The sequence below is a fragment of the Cyprinus carpio genome, chromosome B11 (genome assembly GCF_018340385.1).
Source record: "Cyprinus carpio isolate SPL01 chromosome B11, ASM1834038v1, whole genome shotgun sequence".
NCBI classification, from domain to species: Eukaryota; Metazoa; Chordata; class Actinopteri; order Cypriniformes; family Cyprinidae; genus Cyprinus; species Cyprinus carpio.
In genome coordinates, this window is record NC_056607.1 from 10989631 (window position 1) to 11014452 (window position 24822).

General features: G+C 36.1%; 1 protein-coding gene across 2 annotated transcripts; it reads left to right on the forward strand.

The window, feature by feature from the left end:
• The first annotated feature begins 286 nt into the window (after window positions 1-286).
• LOC109098708 (polyamine-transporting ATPase 13A3-like) lies at window positions 287-24822 on the forward strand. Of its 2 annotated transcripts, XM_042733898.1 has the most exons (32): window positions 287-337; window positions 409-582; window positions 2156-2332; window positions 2473-2543; window positions 2631-2714; window positions 2839-2908; window positions 3050-3184; window positions 4827-4899; window positions 5115-5246; window positions 7815-7997; window positions 8206-8363; window positions 12473-12661; window positions 13127-13188; window positions 13309-13459; window positions 13574-13690; window positions 13771-13797; window positions 13892-14045; window positions 14139-14259; window positions 14406-14530; window positions 15706-15878; window positions 16144-16272; window positions 16352-16431; window positions 16583-16625; window positions 16723-16832; window positions 17740-17836; window positions 17973-18045; window positions 18259-18424; window positions 18547-18734; window positions 19042-19130; window positions 19487-19567; window positions 20982-21074; window positions 23286-24822. In XM_042733898.1, exons 1-32 carry the CDS (start codon window positions 287-289, stop codon window positions 23484-23486), a joined length of 3777 nt encoding a protein of 1258 aa, XP_042589832.1. In that variant the 3' UTR covers window positions 23487-24822. The 2 variants fall into 2 exon arrangements, with proteins under 2 accessions (XP_042589832.1, XP_042589833.1); XM_042733899.1 differs by lacking the exon at window positions 20982-21074.

Below are 24822 nucleotides of genomic sequence, written 5' to 3' on the forward strand. Positions count from 1 at the left end.
TATCGTCGTGTAGTGTGTGCACATGATTGCCATGTGTCTGGCTCTCTCAGGTCATCTCAGGTTGTCTCAATACAGTGCTCAGGTCGTGACTCACAATGGTTCTAACAGCTGTTATTGGTGCCATCATGTGGTCATCCGTACTGTTGTCACCACACACACACACACACACACACATTGGGCCTCACACACATCCACACACACATAACAGCTGTTATTGGGCCTCACACCATCCTTACTGAACCACACACACACACAAGCTTTTATTGTGGTATGTGTGTGTGTGTGGATGGAGAAGGAAGATCTGAAGATTGTCAACAAGGGTTTGGATGATGAGATGGTGTGTTTCTCCTTCTGTTTTTTGCTTCTTTTCTCTTATAAGGCACACGAGCTGATTTTCTTTCTGTCCAGGAGCTGAGCGGGTATCGGCTGTGCCGATGGAAGCTGGTTCTGGTGGGTTTGTGTGGTCTCTGTACAGGCGGTTTTCTCTTCCTAGTGCTATATTGGATGCCTGAATGGTGTGTGAAGGCCACCTGCACACGGACCACCGTCAGAGACGCAGACGTCGCCCTCTTACGAAGCACTGTATGTATTAAACCTCAAGAAAACTTTTTGGGCTCTCTTACACCTCATATTAACATGTCTTTGTATCCGTATAGTATCTGAATATGCTAAGATATTTTAGATCAGTTGATAATTAATTTTCAGATATTGTCTATAAACTGATAAATGGTCAATTTTAAAATTCTATGCTATTTTGTATATTTTTTGTACACTATATAAACAGAGTGTTGGAAAGGTTACTTTGGAAATGTATTACAGTAGGTTACAGATTTCAGGATTATAAAATTTGACTACTTTTTGATTACTTTTCTAAATTTCTAATGAATGTTTTAATCATTTTGAAACATTCAAAGCAGACAGGATTAACCAGTAGTAGTCAACACTGATTACTGTCAGACTTTCAAAATCCTTCATCACTTAAATTAAGATTGTAATAATTGAATTTTAAAGCACAGCCAACACAAAATCAGACTTCAGCACTTCTTTTTACTTGAGATCATTCTGAGGTTAAATACAGATTTAAAGACATAAGATATAGTTTCATAGTTATGATACTTTGTTTTTGAAATCAAATACTTGCATAGCTATGACAGGAAACACAGGCATCTAACAGTGCCTTAGAAAAACAGTTAATCTTAAAAAATAAACCATATACATAGATCCAAATAGGAAATTAAATTTTGTTATTGAATATGTCCTATTCTGTATCCTTAACTAGTGAATCATTGGTGTCTCATATTTTAGAGCAGTCAATGCAATTCGGGAAAGTAATCAATCAAATCTGAATGTGTGAAATATTCATATGTAATCGTTGACACTTTCATAAGAAACTGTAATTTAATTGCACATTTTTTCTCAATAACTGTAACTGATTTGTTACGTTTATTTTGAATTTAAAATTACATAATTCCGTTACATGTAACTAGTTACTCCTCAACACTGTATATACACTAATTTGTGTATTGAACACAGAATACATTTTTATTCTATTTTATAAATACAATTACATTTTGAAATATTAGTTTAATAAAAAGACAGGAATTTCCCTAAATGCACTGATGAATTATGTATAGCAAAACTTCACAAAAATTTGTTAATACAAGTATCAAATGTGCCTTCGTGTGAAATTTCTCACCTTTTGCTCTGTCAGTGCACATTTTTGCCTGATTTCATATAGGAGAGTTTAATAACACTTAGTATTTCAAATGCTTCACCCTGATATTCTTTAGGATTTTAGTTTTAAGACTTAATAGACTTTAAGAATTACATAATGCTTCAGATGTCCTGTTGTTCAGTGGTAGATAATAACCCTCATCTTTGAGGCAGAGCATTTGTGAATGGCTGCCAGTCATAATTATAGTGCAGTGGTGTGCTGTAAATCTGTTTGTGTTGTAACATGAATGCTAGCAATCGAGTCCGTCACTTGAAACACCCTTTTATTTTTTAGCCAATCATCAGCATGGAGTTCTTTAATGTTGGTGTGTAACGGTACAGTTTGTGTACCATTACAATGCTAAGTTTTCTAATTTGTCTGCAACTTTTTTTTTCCATTAAGATGTGTTTGCGTATAATCTGTTTCTGTGTTTGTCCATAGGATGAGTTCAAGCGCTGGTTTCGAGCCAGGATTCGGATAATGCTGGCCCCTGGGAAGGACCCATATGACAACCTGGCCTCTCAAACCGCCTCCCCTCAGGCCAGTGACCACACCCACAACCCCTCTGACTCCGCCTCTGGGAAAATCAGCAGGAATCCAGAGGACCAGCATGTGCCGGTATCATCCGCATCAAATCCATCCCATCCTTCCCATATAGTTCAATTCTGCATTTCCACAAATTCTGGAACTTGCAAACAATATAGTTAGGCTTTATCTTTAGTGGGTAAATATCTTTTTCTTTCTCTTTTGTATTACAGAAACGTTATTTTACCCTCCACAGCACTAAATACTTTTGGAACGACTCCATTCAGAACTTTGAAGTATTGACGTAAGGAAACATACCCATTTATCATCTGAATCTGATGATTTGTGTAAATTCTGCTCTGTGGATCCCTAAAACTTCACTGTTCTACAGAGGCCTGGAAGATCTGAGCATGACCTGCTCATCCATTCACTCAAAGCACAGCGCCGGGCTCAACAAAAATCAGCAGGAGTACAGGTGAAACCTTTGAATTTGTCGTGTTTAGCTGACGCTGTATCTGGAATTGAATGTTGATTGCTGGGCTCAACAATAAAGTTAACTTGTTGGGTCAGTGTCATTTATTTTCCTTCTCTTTTTTTAGGAGATTTTTTTTCGGACTGAATGAAATCGACGTGAAAGTGCCTTCTCTTTTCAAGCTGCTAATTAAGGAGGTACGAGTGAAATGTGAAACTGACCCCGGCTGGAGAACAGCATGACACAGCACTGCTGACTCTGCTGTGGTATATATGTCTTCTCCGGAACTTGAAATAAAGGAACTGATACTTATCTCTATCTTTCTCTCTCCTTTTCAGGTCCTCAATCCTTTCTACATCTTCCAGCTCTTCAGTGTTATCCTGTGGTGTACTGATGAATACTATTACTACGCAATGGCCATAGTCATCATGTCAGTCATATCAATAGCTACCTCTCTCTACACCATTAAAAAGGTATGCAGTAAAACCATTTAAAATGGCATTCGCAAAACATTTAATTACGTGCTGCTGTCTTTTGAGAGGAATGGAATAGTTAGTAATATAGGGCAGAACTTTTTACTTTTTAAATTTTGATTTCATTTTTACAATTTGGAATGACTGGTTTGTAAGATGTTGACCAATAGTGTGTTTATATGCACGTTCTTAAGCCGAAAACACACGTGGTTATGTAAACTGCGGTAACCCCCCTTTTTTTTTTTTTTTTTTTTTTTTATCAGAGTAAGGTCATAAACGGCGTAAGCATAAACCGGACAACAAATGTAGTTTTTGATTATATTTTGAATTCACAAACCGGAAAAAAAATGATTTATTAATAAAGTCATGTACTGGTTATTTTAATAAGCTGATATTTGTGAGATATCAGCTTACTGGTGTGCATGTAAACATGCTCATCGATTATTCTTTTGGCTAGTAACTGATTAATGGCTTGTTAAAATTGTATGCTGTTCTGTGTACTATACAAAGTATTTGTTTATTTGTACAAAATAGACGTACATGGTATTTCATATAGTTTATTATACATAATATGAATTTTGTATTCTGTGTTTTAAATAATATTAAAATAAATACATTTAAAATTTTGGCCTTTGTTAACCAATAATATATATACAAAAATTATATTTTGTGTAAAATACAACATAATTATTACTATACCTACTATAATTTTTCATTCTACACTATTTTAAATGTAGTATTAAGTATTTTTAAACATTATTTTAAAGACAAACATTCCCCATTAAATAAACTATTTGAAATATTACTAAATATTAATTATATACTATCTTATAAAAGACTAAAATCCCATATATATATATATATATATATATATATATATATATATATATATATATATATATATATATATATATATATCTATATATGTGTGTGTGTGTGTATATGTATATGTGTGTGTATATGTATATGTGTGTGTGTGTATGTATGTGTATATATATATATATATATATGTATATATATGTATACATGTATATTATATATGTATATGTAAATAAATACATTTCAAGTTTTGGCCTTAATTAAATGATAAATAACCTATATTAAAATCTTATTCTATTTTGTATAATATACCACATATTTGTATACTTATATGTAAATACTTTATTAAGAAGATAGAAAATGCAAAATGGATGAATAAACTATAATAAATATAATATCACAATTAATTAAACATAATAATAATAATAATAATAATAATAATCTAATAATAATAAAATGTTGTAATAAAGACTTAAGTCAAATAAATAAATAGTCATTTTCTAAGCAAAAGTTTTTACTCTTTAATGAAATTTTCTTGGTTAAGAAAATAAAACTAAAGACTAACATTATAACACTAATATGGTCATTTTGATTCTGTTATTTCTACAAATAAATCAGTATAATGTTGTATTTTAGAGTTATCAAGCATAGATGTTATCAAGCATAGAGGCGTATCCGAGTTGATGCTAAATTTCTGATTGCATAACTGAGGTCTGTTATCAGTTAATGTGTGTATTTTTATATGCCTATTAGATTATCTGTGCTGCCTGGTCAGGAGAAGGTTTACTTGTGCTTCACATGAACTTTTTGTTTTGTTTTACAGCAATATGTAATGCTACACGACATGGTGGCAACACACAGTACTGTTCGAGTTACAGTCTACAGGGGAGAAAACGGTACGGATCAGAATTAGGAATATGCTTTTGCAGTACATCTAAGTATATTTGTAATGACGGTGCTGCTCCAGGTCTGGATTGCCTGCATCAGGGAGCCTGGCGCAGTGGCCAAAGTCACGATGAGTCAGCAAGGAAGCATGGGTAATAAGTGATCTGCTGAGACAGACTGGTTTTATTTCACCTCTCTCTCTTTGTCTTCTGTTATTACTGTACAGAAACAGAGGAAGCCCTGTCCACAGATTTGGTCCCTGGCGATGTCATCGTCATCCCCAGCAATGGGACTGTCATGCCCTGTGATGCAGTGCTCGTCTGTGGAACCTGCATTGTTAATGAGAGCATGCTTACAGGTGATAGGCTGCATCCAAATGCGATGTCATAAAAGTTGATTAGAGAGGGGCGATTTGGGGAAAAATCATATATTCCTAATGATTGCTCAAAAATAGTCCAAATATATGAAACCTATCCACCTTATTTTTCATCGCAGAAGTAAGCCGTTTTCTGTGAATGTGCAAGATTCCAGTTCATTAGTAGCTGTGGGGAAATGACGAGAAGAATAAAGTGCAGTAAACTGTAAACCTATTTTCATAATTAAGATAATGCAATAAAAATAATTAAAATAAAAATAAAAACACCAGTTTGCAGTATCAAGTAGCAAAACTAACTGTTCTGTAGAGCCAAAAATAGCTGGAAGCGGATGATACCGGTAGCCAGATACATTCTATTTATAAATGGCTGTACCCATTATTACGGGAAAAATAAGGTGGATATTTCTTTCTTTCTAAACAACATGAATGTTACTCTGAAAAGCTTTCAAACAAAATAAATAAATTTTACTTGCATAAACTTTCACTTTCAGGCAAAAAAAAAGTGATTTAATTTTTCTTGCTGCAATTGTTTGTCAATAGACATATGGTTCATTCCTGGTATTCAGTAATATTTCAACTTAGAATATAAATTATTTTTCAACTTCTAAATACCCCACATAATTAGGCACATATCAAACTCCAAAAAATCATAATTTCCCAGCTCAGGCATTAAACACTTTCATTATTTTTTCAGTTTTAGACATCTTTTTTCCTCAACCCCATAACGGACAAAATGGGATTGATTTAAAAAGGATTTTACACAGAAATTGTTATAAAACAAACATCTACCTACTGCTCACGTGTCCCTGATAACTAGGGGTTGCACCGACTAGTCGACTTCAATCTGTCATGACGCTTTAAGTTTGACGTCGACTAGTAGCTGGTCCTATAGAGGGCGCAACAGGATAAGAAATCTTTGAAGGACTTCCACATTTACGCTGTTTCCAAACAGTTAAAATGACAAATAAATGCATGCTCTGAAAGCACTCCACAAAACATCTGTGATTATATTACTGGATGCTCGAAATTGAATGGGAGAATGCATGTTTTAAACAGCTTATTGTACAGGTAAATTAATCGCTAATCTAATGCATCTAATGTGCTGCTATACTGTAACGCACACACATAGGCTACAGACAGTACTTCGTACATCACAGAATCATTCAGCGTGGAAATGTATTGTCAACACTGTTCTGTGATTTCTCAGTAAAAAAGCTTAGAAACTTAAAAGTTCAAGCATATATTTCTTAATGACTAAATCCCACAGCTTCACTACTAGTACAGGGACGCTGCCAGGTAGAGTTAATTCACACATGCAGTCGCTCTCACTAATGCATTCATATGAATGTTATCTTTACTGTGCTACTTTATCTATATCTGATTTAGAACGAGCAGAAATCTGTGAGAAATATAATAACCCAAAGACAAAAGAAATGAGTACATTGTATATACTTATGGATTAAAATAAAATGTTGAAAAATTCATAATTTTCCGTCTTAATTTTATGTGACGGGGTTGAGATGTTAAGCTTGACAGTACCCTCCCTGACTATAACGCCTCAAAAATATGAATAAAAAGTATGATACTACTAACCATTTTCTGCACCACTATTAAAGAGACCTGAAAGATGTCATTTCTAGTAAATGATGTCACATATAAGTGGAGTCTAAATTATTATGGGAGTAGAATGGTTAATGTGACGGGGCTGAGTTCAGACTGAGGGACATAACTTTAAAGTCCGTTTTTTATAAAATATTTAGCTTTTTTTTTTTTTTAGAAAAATATTTTTTACAAGAAGGGGACACAAATAAATGCTTACATTGTTGCCAAAAATCAGAGACACTTTGCACATTTTGTTAATAATTTTCTAAGTACAAACTCAGTGAAGTGCCTCAGGGGCATGAAAAAAATGCTTGGTTTAAGATAGATATAAGACATTATTTTATGCTAAAAATATTAAAATGCAATAATTATTTTTATTCATTATAATGGGCATCCCAAAGTTTTGTGACAAAGTTCTAACAATTCATTTTGGTGAACCGCTGCTTAAAAAAAACCCTGGGGGACTGAAATATTTCAGAATCCCAGGAATGGAAAAAAGTTATAAATTTTTTTTTGCTACAATGGTTGATCAATAGACACACACAGTATATTCATCAAAAAAAAAAATTGTGTGGGGTATAAGAAAAATATATTTTACAAATGTTTTTGACACTAATGTAACTTTACTTTTTGTAAAATTGTCTATTTTTGACACCTAATGGAGTAAAAAAAAAATATTTTAAATTACAATTGTTTTTTAAGATTTTTATGATTAAGTTAATACATCTAATTTTCTTTAGCTTTCTTCTCTGAAAACTCTTATTTCATGTGCTAATGTTACATACCTTGTTTATGTTTTGCTTTGTCATTATTAATGGCTATTATTGTCATTTTAAGTTTTTTTTTTTTTTTTTTTTTTTTGCTTGAGCATATTGTTATTGTGAATAAAATAGATATGCATGTCTCACAAATGTTTCTGTGTTCTCTTCTCTCATTTCATATATTCAGGTGAGAGTGTTCCAGTCACAAAGACTGACCTTCCAAACCCTCAACGGGACAAGAAGGGTGGGGATGGAGACGTGATTTACAGCACAGAGGAACACAAGAGACACACACTCTTCTGTGGCACAAACGTCATACAGACCCGCTACTACACGGGAGAAATGGTCAAAGCCGTGGTGGTCCGCACAGGTTAGAAGCCAGAACTACTTCAACTACATTTTAAGCAACATTTTACATACTTTGTCTGCCACCGTTTTGTCACTGAAGTTTTCTTTTGATGTATTCTGGGATTTATCTGTTGCTGCCTTGAGTTTGCACTGCCTACATAGACAGCTGACTAGGTTTTGTAACAGAGCCCATAGTTACAATTTTGTGTATATATGTTTTTCTTTTCTAGGTTTTAGCACTGCTAAAGGGCAGCTCATCCGCTCTATCCTGTACCCAAAACCCACAGATTTTAAGCTGTACCGGGACGCCTACCTGTTCCTGCTGTGCCTGGTGGCCGTTGCCAGCATCGTCTTTGTCTATTCCTTGGTCATGAAAATCATAAATGAGGTTTTTTTTTTTTTTTTTTTTTTTTTTTTGTTTTTTTTGGAGGAAGAGGAGTTTTTTTGTGATATATATCCCTTTTGTGTGTAGGTGTGTCTTATAAAAATTGTTTATTGTTGTGAAAAAATGTTGTTTTTTTGTAACTTATTTAAAAAGTGAAACTTTCATATATTCTAGATTCATTACATTTAAAGTAAAACATTTCAAAAGTTTTTTTTGTTTTAATTTTGATGAATAGAGCTAACAGCTCACGAGAGACAAAAATCCAGTATCTCAAAATATTAGAATATATCCTAAGATCAATCAAAAAAAAAAAAAGGATTTGCAAAACAGAAAGGCTCAAGTTCTTTAAAGTATGTTCATTTATCCACTCAATACTAGGGCTGGATTATTAGAATATTCGTTTGGTGGGTTGGCATTCGATTTTCAGTTTTGAGATTCGAATATTCTTTTTTTAAATTCTTTTTATTTTTTTCTCGAACACCTGGCATCCCCCGCGGAACGGTTTTCATTCGCCCTTGAATATGAATCGCCCATGAGTGAACATAATGATTCAGTTCATCTGGAAGAGAAGACAAAAATGCCAAGACCTCAGCTGTGTGGGAGCACTATAAATTGAGTGAGGACAAGACAAAGGCAGTGTGCCAAATATGCGATTTGAAACTGGCCTACCATAACAGCACATCAAGTTTGAAAAATCACCTTGATAAAAACACACATGATAAAAACGTGCACTTAATTTGCTTGGGGGAAACAAACGTATAGTAGCCCAGCCTAATAATAGTTTTGTCTATATTAAAAGTATTGCTCTTAACAGAACTGTGTGTTTTGTATCACTAGTGCAGTGTTTGTTCTCGGAGCATATAAGCCCTGCCCGCATGAGGCGCACTGCTTCTGGCTTGCGCTGTTCTGTAGTTTATTAAACGTTTATTAATTCTGAACATGTCACCTGTCCATATTGCACCAATATGCAACACTGCACTCACTTGGGTCCGCAGCAACATACCCGCCACGCATGAAGTCGATTGGATGAATGGTTCTCGACATAATAAAAATGCAAACAAACAGACAGACAGACACACAGAGATTCCTTCCTTTATTACACCGTATCTACGCCGGACTCACCAGTTGTTGTGTTGCGCCGCAACAGCTAAAGTCTGTCTACACTGGACGCGACAAAGTGACCATTGAAAATCATTTGAAATTTGTGTCAGTACGTCACAAACAGAACGCAGCAGTAGTTTGCTCTCGGGAATTTGTCAGTCGCGCTCTGCATCCAGTGTAGACAACATAGGTTCTATTGTATTTTGTCGCGGCCCTTGCATCAGGTGTAGACACGGTGTTAGAGAGAAGAATATGTTCAGCCCCCTCCCTCCAAAGCTTCAAATATTCGGTGTATTCGGACAAGCCCTACTCAATACTCCAGTGTCCGTGAGGTGTGGCATGGAAGCCTGTGGCACAGCTGAGGCACTATTGAGCCTTCAGCTCGTCTATATTGTTGGATCGACTGTTTCCCATCTTTCTCTTGAAAATATCCCATAGATTCCATATGGGGTTCAGGTCAGGCATGTTGGCTGGCCAATCAAGCACAGTAATATCATGGTCAGCAAACCACTTGGAAGTGGTTTTGGCACTGTGGGCAGGTGCTAAAGTCCTGCTGGGAAAGGAAATCAGCATCTCCGTAATGCCATAATGCAATCTCCAGATGGAAGCATAAATTGCTCCAAAATCTCCTGGTAGATGGATGCATTAACTTTAGACATAAATACAATGGACCAACACCAGCAGACGTCACGGCACCCCAAATCATCACTGACTCCGAAAACTTTACACTGGACTTCAAGCAGCTTGGATTCTGTGCCTCTCCAGTCTTCCTCCAGACTCCAGACCTTGATTTCCAAATGAAATGCAACATTTACGTTTATCTGAAAAGAGAGGACTTTGGAGCACTGAGCAACAGTCCAGTTCTTTTTCTCCTTAGCCCAGGTAAGATGCTTCTGACGTTGTTTCTGTTTCAGAAGTGGCTTGGTAGCCCTTTTCCTGAAGACATCTGAACGTAGTGACTCTTGATGCACTGACTCCAGCTTCAGTCCACTGCTTGTGAAGCTCTCCCAAGTGTTTGAATCGGCTTTGTTTGACAGTTTTCTCAAGCTTGTGGTCATCCCTGTTGCTTGTGCACCTTTTCCTACCCAATTTCTTCCTTCCAGTCAACTTTGCATTTAATATGCTTTGATACAGCACTCTGTGAACAGCCACCCTTTTCAGTAATGACCTTCTGTGACTTATACTCTTTGTCTTCTGGACCACTTATACTCTTTGTCTTCTGGACCACTGCCAAGTCAGCAGTCTTCATCATTATTGTGGTTTCAAAGAACAAGAGATACCCAGAATTTATACTGCATTGATGGTCATTTAATGAAACTCAGATGTAAATATTCTAATATTTTGAGAGACTGGATTTTTTTACTTTTATGAGCTGTAAGCTCTAATCATCAAAATTAAAACAACAAAAAACCTTTTGAAATGTTTTACTTTACATGTAATGAATTTAGGCTATATCAAAGTTTAATTTTTTGAAATAAGTTACAAAAAATGAACTTTTTCACAATATTCTATTCTTTTGACATGCACCTGTATAGTTGAGGTCAAGAGTTTACATCCCCCTTTCAGTATCTGCAAAATTTAATTTTTTTTTTACCAAAATAAGGGGGAACATACAAAATGCATGTTATTGTTTATTTAGTACTGACCTGAATAAGATATTTCACATAAAAGATGTTTACATTTCAATAATAGTTGAATTTATAAAAACGTAAAAAAAAGTTCAAAAGTTTACATATTTGATTCTTAATACTGTGTTGTTAAAAGTGTGATCCACGGCTGTGTTTTTTTTTTTTTTTTTTTTTTTTTTTTTTTTTTTGTTACATAGAGGGTTGTTTTTTTTTTTTTTTTTTTTTTTTTTTTTTACACACCCATACCCCGACAGGACCTCGCCCCTATTTTGAAATCTCCGCCCCACACGTACGTACCCAACCATGGCAATGACGATCGCCGAAACAAGTTAAGATGACACACAAGCATATAAGTTGTGTGAAACAAAGCAAAATCAACATTACTCCAAATATCAAGAAGAAAAGAAGAAAAAACAACACAAACTCGGTATCTGATTCGAGCCCTTCCCGCTCCTTGAGTTCTTTCCACCGCTGGAAAGCTGCTCTGATATTTAAGTGGGTCCTACCTCTTACCTGATCATAACACTTCTTTTTAATGGTTTATTTCTCTGATATTTTTCTCCTTTTATTTTTTTATTTTTTTTTATCTGCCATCTCTCTTTATCTATAGTCAATCTACAGTACTAATATCCCTCCTGTGCACTTAAATTGAGTGCTCTCTTCTCGGTCATTGCAAGACACGCCCCCTTACTGCTGATTGGCTAAACGTGTTTTGGGACTTCGTCCAATGTTGTGGTCAAAAGCGTTTTTCAAAAATCACTTAGTGCACCTTTAATGTATGTTTTTTCCTTCTGGAGTGCCAGTGAGTGTTTGAATCTTCTGTAATAGTTACTGAGTCCCTCAGTTGTCCTCAGTGTGAAAAGATGGATCTCAAAATCATACAGTCATTGTTGGAGAGGGTTCAAATACACAAGTGCTGCCAAACCATAGAATTTATGGGACCTGAAGGATTTTTCTGAAGAACAGCAGGCAGTTTAACTGTTCAGGACAAACAAGGGACTCACTAAACAACAACAAAAACTAAGGGGATGTAAACTTTTGAACGGGTTTGTTTTAATAAATTCAACTATTATTTTCTTTTGTGGACTATACGCAAACATCTTTTATGTGAAATATCTTATTCAGGTCAGTACTAAATAAACAGTAACATGCATTTTGTATGATCCCTCTTATTTTGGTAAAATAATTAACATTTTGCAGATTCTGAAAGAGCAATGTAAACTTTTTACCTCAACTGTAGGTTACAGATCACAATTTGTGTATATAGGATGAGCAGAATTTTAAATGTGAATTCTAGGAAAATGTGACTTGTTCAATAAATCAATCGAGTAAAAATATAGTGTGGAAAATGTGCCCTTCACTGGTATGGTGTGTATCCTGCAGGAACCAGTAAAGGACATCATAGTCAAGTCTCTGGACATCATTACTATCACAGTGCCCCCTGCGCTGCCGGCAGCCATGACAGCTGGCATCGTCTATGCTCAGCGGCGCCTCAAGAAAGTGGGGATATTCTCCATCAGTCCACAAAGAATCAACATCTGTGGGCAGCTGAACCTGGTGTGCTTTGACAAGGTAAACATGGGAAACTGAAGTCCTTTTCTTTTAGTGAAACCTGAATTAAACGAGTCAAATATTATGAATGTCTTTTAAAAACAACTTTCAGCAAACACAAATTATCATTTAATTTGGTTATTTTTCATAAAACTAGGGTAAATTGTGGTGACATTTTGGAACCTCATTGTCTAATATTATGCAGTATTATTATTTTTAGGTAATAATTTAATAATTTATCATTTATATACATATGTTTTTTAATTTAACAGTTATGTTATATTTGATTATTAAAAAAAACATTACTATTGTTGGTTAAAATTGATTATTTTATAAACTGTTTATTACTACTACTACTACTACTACTACTACTACTAATCATAATAATAATGAAAAACAGATTATTATTATTATTGTTATATAACAATTATTATAATTGTATAATTTATTAATTTAAAAAAAAAATGTTACTCTACATTATTTCAGACCGGCACCCTCACAGAAGATGGCTTGGACATGTGGGGAATCCAACGAGCAGAAGATGGCAGGTATGATCATAACTATAAAATAAAGATTAAATTGATTAACAGAACATTCTCAGTTGTTTTTGAATCATCACTGCAGGCATTTAAAGTGTCTTTTCTGACCAAAGAATCTCTCTTCCCTAGATTCCACCATTCAGAAGAAAAAGCAGATGATGAGAGCTTAGTAACAACCAAGTTTGTGTCCTGCATGGCCACCTGTCACTCCCTCACCAAGATTGAGGGTCAGCTCTCTGGAGATCCACTAGACCTCAAGATGTTTGAGGCCATAGGCTGGGTCAGTGTCTGCTGTGACAGGAGGACCGTTTTTAATGTTCTCATTCAAGTTTTGGAACAAGTTGTACTTGTTTTTATTTATTTTGGTGTCGCTCTGTCTATATGTGGTCTTTAGATATTGGTGGAATCTACAGAAGAGGAGACGGCTCACCATGACCGCATTGAACTCACTTACGTAAAACCACCCAATCAGCTTCTGCCGCCAACAGTCACATCACCTGAACAGGACCTGGTGAGCATTTCTCTGCTTATTACAATCTAGATTGTTTGTTTTTTAAAACATTGTTCTGATATCTTGCTGTTTCTTTCCAGGAACTGTCTGAACTCTATGATCTCTCGGTTTGTACAATGGCTATTATTTGTATTTCATTTATGAACTTTATGGACATATATGGGTGTTTACATACTATCTGTTGTTTTTTTTATGCTGCAGGAATCATATATGATCGGTATTGTGCGGCAGTTCTCCTTCTCCTCTGCTCTGCAGAGAATGAGCGTGGTTGTCCGACAGATCGGACAGAGACGCATGGACGCCTATCTGAAAGGAGCTCCAGAGGTTGTGGCGAGCCTGTGTAAGAAAGAAACAGGTTAGTGAAAAATCCATCGGTTATTAATCTTATCTTTTTTGAGTTTCAAATCAGTGTTGGATTGAAGTATTTTTTCCTCACAATGCACCACAGTACCAGAGGATTTTGCAGAGGTTCTGGAGGACTACACCAAACAGGGCTTCCGGGTCATCGCGCTGGCACACAGACGGCTGGAATCCAAACTTACATTTCACAAAGTGCAGAACATTAACCGGTAAAGATGTAGCTTTTTTTTTTTACTGGCACTTCAATACAAAATTAAGGTCTTTTACAAAATAATTTACAGTGTTATGGTGGAACATTTACCATGTTGTGCTCTGGTTTAATGTCAAACTATATTTGGTCTCTCTTCCTCTACAGGGATCAAATTGAGAAAAATATGGATTTTCTGGGTTTGATCATTATGCAGAACAAGCTGAAAACGGAAACTCCTGGTGTGCTGGAAGATCTACGACGTGCCAACATACGCACCGTTATGGTCACAGGTACAGAAAAAATAACTTCTGTGGTCTACATGTTCTACTGGTGACTTTTTTTTTTCTGCGTCCATGCCAGTTCAGAAAACCTGTGAGTTGTTCTACTGGTGACTTTTTTTTTTCAAACCCCTTCTTTGGGTAATCTTCTGTGATTGGTTCATATTTTGGTTTGGGAGTCCCCAGGACATTTGTGAGCGCAGTACTGCTTTGACATACACTATTTTTTAAGCGGCACGACATACGATTTGCTAGTCGATTCATTTTTCCAAACCCCTTCTTTGTGTGACTCTAATCTTCTGTGATTGGTCCGATTGGTCTCATTTGCATTTCATCATGCCTGATAAAGGAGCATTTGTGAGCACAGTACTGCTTTGTGTAAAGGGTTACTGGGGAAACCACTATTTTTAAGCGGCACCTAGAGGCAAAGAATGAATTTGCATTTTCATTCAGACCAACAGGAAAATACCAACAAGTTGTACAGGGTTACTGGGGAAACCACTATTTTTAAGCGGCACCTAGAGGCACTCAACATGAAAAACGGCTTGGGATTTTTTTAAAAACGATATACTCTTTAATTAATAAAAAATTCCAATGATTCAGAGTCGACTCTTTCTTTTGAGAAAATACACGGTGCACTTTCAGATTTAAAACTTTGCAGGATCTTTTTATTCACGTAGAGCTGTTACACACTGCATGAAAGGTAATTTTAAAAAATCCATAATAGGGTCACTTTAATATAGCTCCTGAATATTCTTTCCTTCTTACCTTGTTTATGTTAGTTCACCTGGTTAGCTTATCAGGAGCTGAATATGCCCATGTTGTTTGAAGATGGAAGGGAGTTTAGGGTGACCAGCCGCAGGCAGACAGGAGTCTGGGAGCTTTGTAGCTTAAATCATTAGGTATTTGTGGAATCTCGTCTAATAAGATTCTCAGCTCTCCAGATTACCAGCCAAGCGCTCCAAAGTTCAAACGAGGCTGAATGCAGCATTGTGAATGTAAGCAGATTGAGTTTGTACAAGACCTACTCTTACAATCATGAGGAGCATTGAGTCATTGCCAGACACCAGACATCATCTCTGTCCACTGACTAATAAAAAAGTACCTTTGTACCAGTATATTGAATGGTCTCTCTGAATGCTTTTTTTTTTCTGGTTTTCTTATTCATTTCTTTATCTTTTGTGTAGGTGACAACATGCTGACGGCCATCTCTGTGGCACGAGACTGCGGCATGATTCAGCCACAAGACAGAGTCATTATTGCAGACGCTCTGCCCCCTAAAGACGGCCAGGCTGCTAAGATCACCTGGCACTATGCCGACAGACCCAGCAAACTCTCGAACAAGCCCACCAAACTAGAGGTCAGTGTGCCATCTACTGGCCAGACCCAGTCTCTGCAGCTTTATGGGAATTAATGTTCTGGGTTAATATGGTTTGAGATCAGTCACCAGTATTTGTGGCATGTTGACAGTTTTCAGATACCTTGAGCAAAATCACTGTTACAGTACGATACATGCAATGGAAGTACACATCCCCATGCAATATGCATTAATCTATGGTAATCAGCAAAACAAATCTCAAGAAGCATTATCTTAAGCATCTCTCTGTACTTGTGTTCTTTGGCAGGAGATGGAGATTATTATGGAAGATAGGCATTCTGTGGATGAGATGAAACCTCAGGAACAGTATCACTTTGCCATGAACGGCAAATCATTTGCTGTAATTACTGAGCATTTCCAGGACCTGCTACAGAAGGTACAAAAAAGGTTTAAGATTTGTATACACATGGGTTATATTATATATGGTATTTATTGTGTTATGGTTGTTGGTGTAGCTGGTGCTTCATGGCACAGTGTTTGCGAGGATGGCGCCTGACCAGAAGACTCAGCTTGTTGAGACGTTAGAAAGCGTAGAGTGAGTATTAAACACACACACTCCATGAGAGCTCCATTTACATGTCTGTTTAGAATAGTAATCATTGGTGTATACTTGGGGTTTTACAAAGTGTTTCTCAGAAGTAGTAGTAAAACCCTTGCTAAACTTTTTGTACCTCTCTCTTCTGCAGCTATTTTGTTGGAATGTGTGGAGACGGCGCGAATGACTGTGGGGTGAGAGACCTTAAAATCTTACTTTCAAGGTTTAAATGTGTCTTTTACGATTCTGCAAGTGTCATGTGTAGCTGATGCCTGTCTGTTTGGTCCTCAGGCACTGAAGAGAGCTCATGCTGGGATCTCCCTGTCAGAGCTGGAGGCTTCAGTGGCTTCTCCATTTACCTCCACAACTCCCAGCATCACCTGCGTGCCCAATCTGATCAGGTGTCCTAACTGCACCACAGCACAGCTCTGTTTCAAGAAAAATCATGTTTTCAGACTGAATTCATTGCACCACAGTAACTTTCAGACTCAAAACATCTCCAGTCCAACAAAAGCATTTCTAAAAATTACTAACATTAGATTTTTTTGACATCAGAAACCCAAAAACATGTGACATCCTGCATTAACATGTTAACAATTCCTCTGGCTAAGGCGACACAATATCTACATTTACAATAAATACTGCTCCACATGAACTTATTTATAAAGAGAAGCTTTAAGGGCTCCTTGTATTTTTTTTTTTTTTTTCTGCCAAAATAAAAGCTTGACGGTATAATGTTAAAAATGGAAAAAATTAAGACACAAATACATAAATAAATCTTTGCTATGACTGCTATTGGCCTTCATCTGGACAACCTGTTGTCATAATATTTCTTATTTTAATATTTTTATATTTTATACAGCCATATTGATATATATGTCATAATATTTCTTATTTTATATTCTTATTTTAATATTTTTATATTTTATACAGCCATATTGGCATTTTGTCCAAAATATTTTATAAGGCTATAAATAAATAGGGCTATTTTATAGCCCACCCAGTCACAGTAAAGTAAAGAGGAAGTAGGATAGGCATGGCAAACCACACCCTGTTTAATTCGAAGGGTCAGGAAAAGAGGAAATTACCATACAAACAAACTATGACTCTTTTGGGTTTGATTAACTTAATAATGTGAGTAATTGAAGGTTTTGTCTAATGAACCACAGTGAGAAACAGTTGATTGCTTGGTTTCTGTGGAAACTGGTTAGGATGCTGTGCACAAATTGAATGTTATGAATTCAAAAGCAGTTCTTTTCACAAAACATCCTGTTTTCTGAGAGTCTCACACATGTTGTTTCTCCACAGGGAGGGCAGAGCGGCTCTCATCACTTCCTTCTGTGTGTTTAAGTTCATGGCTCTGTACAGTATTATTCAATGCCTCAGTGTCGCCCTTCTTTACTCTGTAAGTTCCCCTGTCATTCACTGAACTGCTTATTATAGTTATTAGACATCTTTCTGTGCTTGACTTAATATCATTCATTACGTACTTCATGCTGAGATTGCTTATACGACTCTGATCGGTTAATAATGCATTTCAGATTGGCAGTAACCTGGGCGACTTCCAGTTTCTCTTCATCGATATGGCTATTATTCTTTTAATTGTCTTCACTAGTGAGTATCATCTGTAATGTCTTTCTTGTTCAGCTTAAACTGATCTTAATGGGTGCAAACCTTTTCTTGAGAATAATATGCAGTATAATAGATGGAGTAAATAATCTGATTTCATGTTGTCAGAAAGCATTTAGATTGAACACTAAGACATTGAGCTCATGAAAACTGAGGTACATTATTGATTATTTGTGAGTATCATTTCTTTGCTCCCAGTGAGTTTGAATTCCGCATGGAAGGAGCTTGTCGCCCAAAGACCTCCCTCCGGTCTCGTCTCAGGTCCTCTCCTCTTCTCAGTTCTGACCCAGATTCTCATTTGCCTGGGTTTCCAGATCATGGCCTTCTTCTTGATCCAAAAATTGGACTGGTACTCCGAACCAGAGTGAGTGCAGTGCATTAGTGGTACTTGAACAGTCTTCATATTGTTTTCATACTTAACCTTAATTGCATTAATCTTACATCAGCTCCGGTCACTTTTTTCTTTTTCTTTTCTTGAATTCACAGTTTCTACCACTGCTCTGCTCCCCATAACATGGATAACGCCACTGAAGAAGAGACTGAAGAAGAGACTGAAGAAACAATCATGAGCGATGTGAATACCACACTCTTCTTCGTCTCCTCTTTTCAGTACCTCATTGTTGCCATTGTTTTCTCCAAAGGAAAACCTTTCCGTCAGCCCAGCTACAAGAACTGTAAGGATGAACCTTTTTTAAAGAAATCTGAGTACACTTTGAACATTTCCCATTGAATGTTATATAAATATAATGTTTGCATCCTGATATTTTAGAGACGTTAATTTTGAGTGTTTTTTTTTTCCTCTTAATATTTCTCTATAGAATTGAAATGTAAGTGATGTCATTGTAATATATGCATATTGGAATTAAATTGTTCTTGTCTGACATTGTCTTGAAAACTGATGAAATGCAAATCCACTTCTCACTTACTCTTCATTGACCGTTTTTCTGGTTGTCTGTTTTCTTTTCCCTCTTCTTCTTTCAGGGCCGTTTGTACTCTCTGCTTTAATTCTCATCGTTTTCCTGTTTTTCATCATGTTTGTCCCAATCTCTGGAATTTATGATTTTTTAGAGGTATGAAACAATAATATATGGCCTATGCTTTGAATAATTATCACTCAGGCCCTTATAAAACCTAGACTGTTCTGAGATAAGTGTCTAATGTTGAAAACAGTTGCTGCATAATAATTTTGTGGAAACATGATGCTTTTTAAATTATTCTTTGATAAATAGTAAGTTGAGAAGAACAACATTTATTTGAAATAGAAGTCATTAATGTTATTAAAATATATTATTATCTTATATTATTAAAGTATTGCCACTTTTGATCAATTTAATGCATTCTAGCTGAAAGTATTAATTTCTTTCTTACTGACCTTTAAACGATGTCTGTTTTAAGATGTTCATTACATTGTCTACATTCTTCTCAGATCGTATGTGTTCCTTTGAGCTGGCGTTTGTCTGTAATGGGCATCGTGCTGGGCAACACCCTAGTGTCTGTCTTCATCGAGGTAAGTGGGAACATCAGGCTGTTACATCTGCCACCTTATTTGTTTTGGATATTCATGTATGAAAATATACTGATCATTTTGTAAAAATCAAGGATGGAGATTTAAATCATTATGTAGTTGTATTGCTAGCTCATTTATATATTTGGGAAAGTACAGTACTATATTATGGATGATACTTTTTCTTATAGGATGTGACTGTCAGATGTAGCGGACCCTTCAGCCAGGGTCATAACACACTGCTCTTGCTGTAACCCAATTAAAACTCTCAAGTGTAATTGATGGGGATATACAGAAAGACACACAAATAGGGTTGGGAATCAAAAAGCTGGTGCTTATTCAGAACCAGTTCCGTTCCATTTTTTTATTTTTTTATTTTATTCATGTAACTATAATTGTTACTTCTTTATATAACTATATAACATATAAAACATGGTTATATATACACAAGTTGTATATTTATGTTTGTTTTATATATTAATAGATTTATTTATAGAATTTTTATGATTTAGATTTTTATGATTTTTTCCATCAATTCAGAACAAATGAGTCTCAAACGCATCTGTCTAAAAAGGCAATTATTTGTCATAATTACTGAATTAATAACTGAACATCTGATTTTTGTTGTTATAAGTTGCTTTTTTTTTGTAATTCGTGTGATTTAACTATTAAGCATTGCCTATAAATGAATTCACTCAAATATAAATGTAATTCAGTTAAGTATATGTATATGGTATAACAAAATTAAAATCAGTAGCTAACAGCGCTAAAAGAATCATTAATGAAAATAAGAAGCCAGAATTTCTTATGATTCCCATCCCTGTACAGAAGTTAATTCTGCTCTGCTGAGGCTGATCCACAGGATAAGGAAACAGCATTTATATTGAACCCTGTACAGCCAGGCCATGTATTGTACAGAGTGTCTGATTCCATCAGCAGCTGCTCCTGCCTCTGAATCCCAAAGAAAGAGTCAAATTGTTCTTGTCTTTGGGCGAAAGCTCCTCACCCTGATTAAGAAATGCCAGCAATCATCATAGCGGCATAGTGGCTGTTTGCTTCGCCGTTTAGATCCCGATGACTTCCTGGTACTTACTACAGGTCACGCCGTTCTCTCTCACCTGTCAATCAGTAGAGCACTAGACTACAACAGCCAATCAGTGGGACTCCCTGTGATCTCACTGTATGTTCATTGCCAGTGAACTGATGACTTTTAATGCAGAATAACGTAATTCTCTTGCCTCCACTGTTTTTCTTAAACTAACACACAATCCAAAAAAATCGCTGCCCTTTCAAGAAATGTATTTAGTTTTGCTCTTGACAAGGAAAAAGCAGAAACAAATGATGACCATAAATTTTTTGCTAGCCATGTGATCCGTAGCTTTCTTCATTCTTTCCGCCCTACTGCGATATTCTTTAGACCTTCGTGCTTGACGTCATCTTATGGAAGCATGTGTTCAGCAGAGACAAGCAGGGCAACTATGGCGCCCCCCCTGCAGGCCCGACACCACAGGTTGGGAAAAATCTGACACTTCTGTTCACCGTTGCCTTTTCACTTCCTGGTGTCCACTTTCACTCTTTCCCCCTTTCCTTTCTCCTCCTCCTCTAATCTCTCCCTCTTTCACGCAGCACACAGTCTTAACGTTTGGCCTTGCATGCGCCAACATGATTTCTCTGAACGCTCTCTAGTGCCCCCTGTTGGGACTCTTGTTTTGTCATGCTCTGGGGATTTACGATTACCCCACTCCCCCCCCATTTTCCTCTAATGCTTCTTCTGTAGTGGCAACTACTGCATACATGTGTAAGCTCTGCATCTGTTCAAACTGCAGTGACGGTGCAGGTACGTGCCAAACAGAGCAGTGTTTAATGTCTAACTCGGTGAATCGCAAAACTTGCACTAACGTTCTGATACATTGTGTTTTGTGTGTTGATTTAAGCATATGGTTTGGTTAAAGGAAACTTTCCGGGTTGTTTGCAACTTAATGTCTATGGGAAGAAGTTTGTTTTTGTGGAGGAACTATTGGTTTTGTGTAACTAATGTAGCATTTGCAGTACTATGCAACTAGTCTTTTATGAAAAGTCCCGTTTCTGGTATCAAGTTTTTATATATATATATATATCTGTATATATATATATATATATATATATATATATATATATATATATATATATATCTTTTTATTACGCTTGTTTTGCCTTTGAAGCTTCCATTCGTTGCAGCCAGGAATACATTAGATTTATTTAAAACATGACTAGAACCATTGTTTAAAATAACAATAATATTTCAGAATATTACTATTTTTACTGTAATTTTTTTTTACTTTTTATCAAATAAATGCGCCCTTGGTGAGACTTCTTAAAAAAAACTTTTGTACGGTACTGAATAGTAAAGTTGTCATAGACATTAAAGGGTAAATAACTCCGATTTTTCCTTTAAATGAATGTTCGGGGTTCAAAATGAGTCTGGTCTGCTGATTTTCACAGGCAGTCATTTTTACCTGCTAGAATTATCTTTTTAAAGTGGGACTACTTTTCTAGTTGGATAAACTTCTGGTTGCAAGTTACCAATTTAACTGTTTGAGGTTGCATCTGAAAAGCACATGTAAAACGTGTTGTGGTGTCCTCATACAGATACTGAGCAGTGTTTGTAGTCATTTTTTTCTTACTATATACTTTTTATATTTTGAATTTTATCTTAAATTTTATTTTTATACTTTCAGTTCTTAGTAGTTTTGTACTAAGTTTTAGTAGTTCTGTGTTGTGCTATTGTCATTTTTATGTAACAGTTTCATAAAATGATTTTTTATAGCTTTAGTTGGGTATTCATAGTTTCAGTATTCAACACTGATATAGAGAAAGTTATAATATAGTAATCTTTAAGCTATAATAGACCTTAAATTGCACTTAACCTGGAATATTCCTTTAAAGGAATGTTCCGGGTTCAAAGCAAGCTTTATTGACAGTATCTGTGGCCTGCCTTTAATTACCACTAAAAATCATCTTCACTAAAATGTAAAAATAAGCAAAAATTGTTTACAGTAATGCAGTTGCACTGGAAGTCTATGGATCTGGGCCTCCAGATGGGTTCACAAAATGAAATGCATTGTTCAGAATTGTGTTGAAGCACTTGTATTAATCCTTCTATACCAAAATATGCCAACAGGTGAATTAACTTGTTCATACTTTACTTACTTTTATTAGCTTTATAAATAGTTTTGTCACGCAAGTACCATTTTAATGTCTTCTGTATACAATTTTATAATTGAGTATATCTTTAATATTTATCCCAGTGCAGTTGCCTACCCCTTAACGCATAAGGTGCATTACTTTATACACAACTTTTGCTTGTTTTAAAAACTCCGAATTATTTTCTGTGGTAACTGTCAGCATGCTATGGATTTGAACCCGGAACATTCTTTTTTTAATGCCATTTGAGCTTCAAAAGTAGCATTTTGGTATTCATTTTAATAAGCTTAAAGAGTCGTTACCCTTGCATGTGCTCAGAGGCATGACATACTGTACAAACAGACCAAAGGCTCGGACTTTGTTTCTGCATATGAAAATGAATATCTCATCTTATTTTGTTATAGCTTACTGTCTCCATCACAGGTTTGGATTGTGTCCTTTGAAGGAAATGATAAAACCAGACTTCTTGTTATCTTCTCTTCTCCACTTTCCCCTGGCCTGTGTGTGTGTGTGTGTGTGTGTGTATTTGTGTCTATAGGAAGGAGTAGACATGTTTGGAACAAAATGCCTCTCCTGGCTCTGCTGCCGGCAGAAAAAAGTGCCCAAGGCTCGGTATATGCACCTGGCCCAAGAGCTGAGCGTGGATCCCGACTGGCCTCCCAAACCTAAGAGCACTACTGAAGCCAAACCCACTGCTCATCCAGATGACTGCTCCTACCAGATCGAGGCCATTTCCTAGCGTTTCCACCGATACTCCTTATCGCATGTCTAAACCACCAGGGATACCTTTAAACAAATTAAACGATTTTGTTAAAAGAGATACGAAAAAGACACCAAAAACCTGCAAAGGAGAGTTTGTATTAGCACCTCAGAGATATCTTTTGATTCATTGTGATTCATTGTCTCTCTTCTTTGATTTTCCTTTTTTCCCCCCTGCTGCTTAAGATTGTTTTTTTTTTGCTTGTTTTGTTTTTAGTGGGTGGGGCTCACAGGCTGGGAACTGTGGAAGCCCCGCCCACACGGGAATTCTGTTTGTCACCAATATTCCCTTAAGCCATCAAGTAGACCGCAAAGTGATTGAACTCTACCAAATGTGGCTCTTTACATCACCTTTTCCATGATTTCATGGACTTGGTGGCTCTCCTACAGATATCAGCTCTTCATTGGATTTCAAGCGACGTCCTGTTATGTAGTCGTCAGCGCATCATCACCACAGGCTGCGCGGCAGGGGCTGCATGCGAACGCTTTGGAAACCATCGCTGCATGCGGAACAAACCAAACCAAACTCTAGTAGCTCACAGAATCCAAGATCCAACTTCATTTCAAGCCAGCTTGTTTTTTACGAATAGATCGAGGTAGATATATATATATATAATTACACATGATCTTTACTTTTCATATCTCTTCCCATGGAAGAATCGAGGTAGGGTTCAGGTAAGGAAGGCTAAACATTGTGAAAGTCGTTTGTGTTTTGTTCACTTCTCCTGGCGCAGTGTCCAGAGATAGGTTTTGATTTGGTCCATCCTGAAATTTTTTTACCAATTTTTGTTGAAAACGACAAGTCCTGGTTTATTCAGCATCATCATATTTGCAATGACGCATTTCTAAGAATTGCATTGGGAATCGGCTGGAACGCGCTCAGGTGCATTGATTGTTCACAAAGAAATTTAGGGCACATTCATTAGGAAAATGTACAAATGATAGAGCTTTAAACTGGAGTATTTGTTAGAGGTTGGGACTATCTGAAAATTGTATGTTCAAATTTTGCAATCCAAATCAAATCAGGCTGCCAATGAAATCACTCAAAATTGGCCAGATAACAGTATTACTTATGCTTGACTTATTAATGGTTTTGCTGCTAATCTATGAAAAAAAAAGCAATTTTTAAAAAAAAAATCCTAAATAACAAACTGAAGGTTCGAAATGTTGCAGATGATCCCTCTCCTTCTTCCAGATATGATTTATTTGCATAATTTATGCAGTGCAGTTCAACTATCCCTAACTTTTGCAGGCTTGTCTCAGTATATCTTGTTTGGTTTTTGAAGGAAAATTTTCTATCTATCTATATATCTATA

Coding starts and splice junctions, on each gene's coding strand:
- LOC109098708 (XM_042733898.1), top strand. CDS start 287: ATGGAGAAGGAAGATCTGAAGATTGTCAACAAGGGTTTGGATGATGAG. Junction 13,189..13,308: donor CAACGAGCAGAAGATGGCAG/GTATGATCATAA, acceptor TCTCTTCCCTAG/ATTCCACCATTCAGAAGAAA. Junction 17,837..17,972: donor GTGTCGCCCTTCTTTACTCT/GTAAGTTCCCCT, acceptor AATGCATTTCAG/ATTGGCAGTAACCTGGGCGA.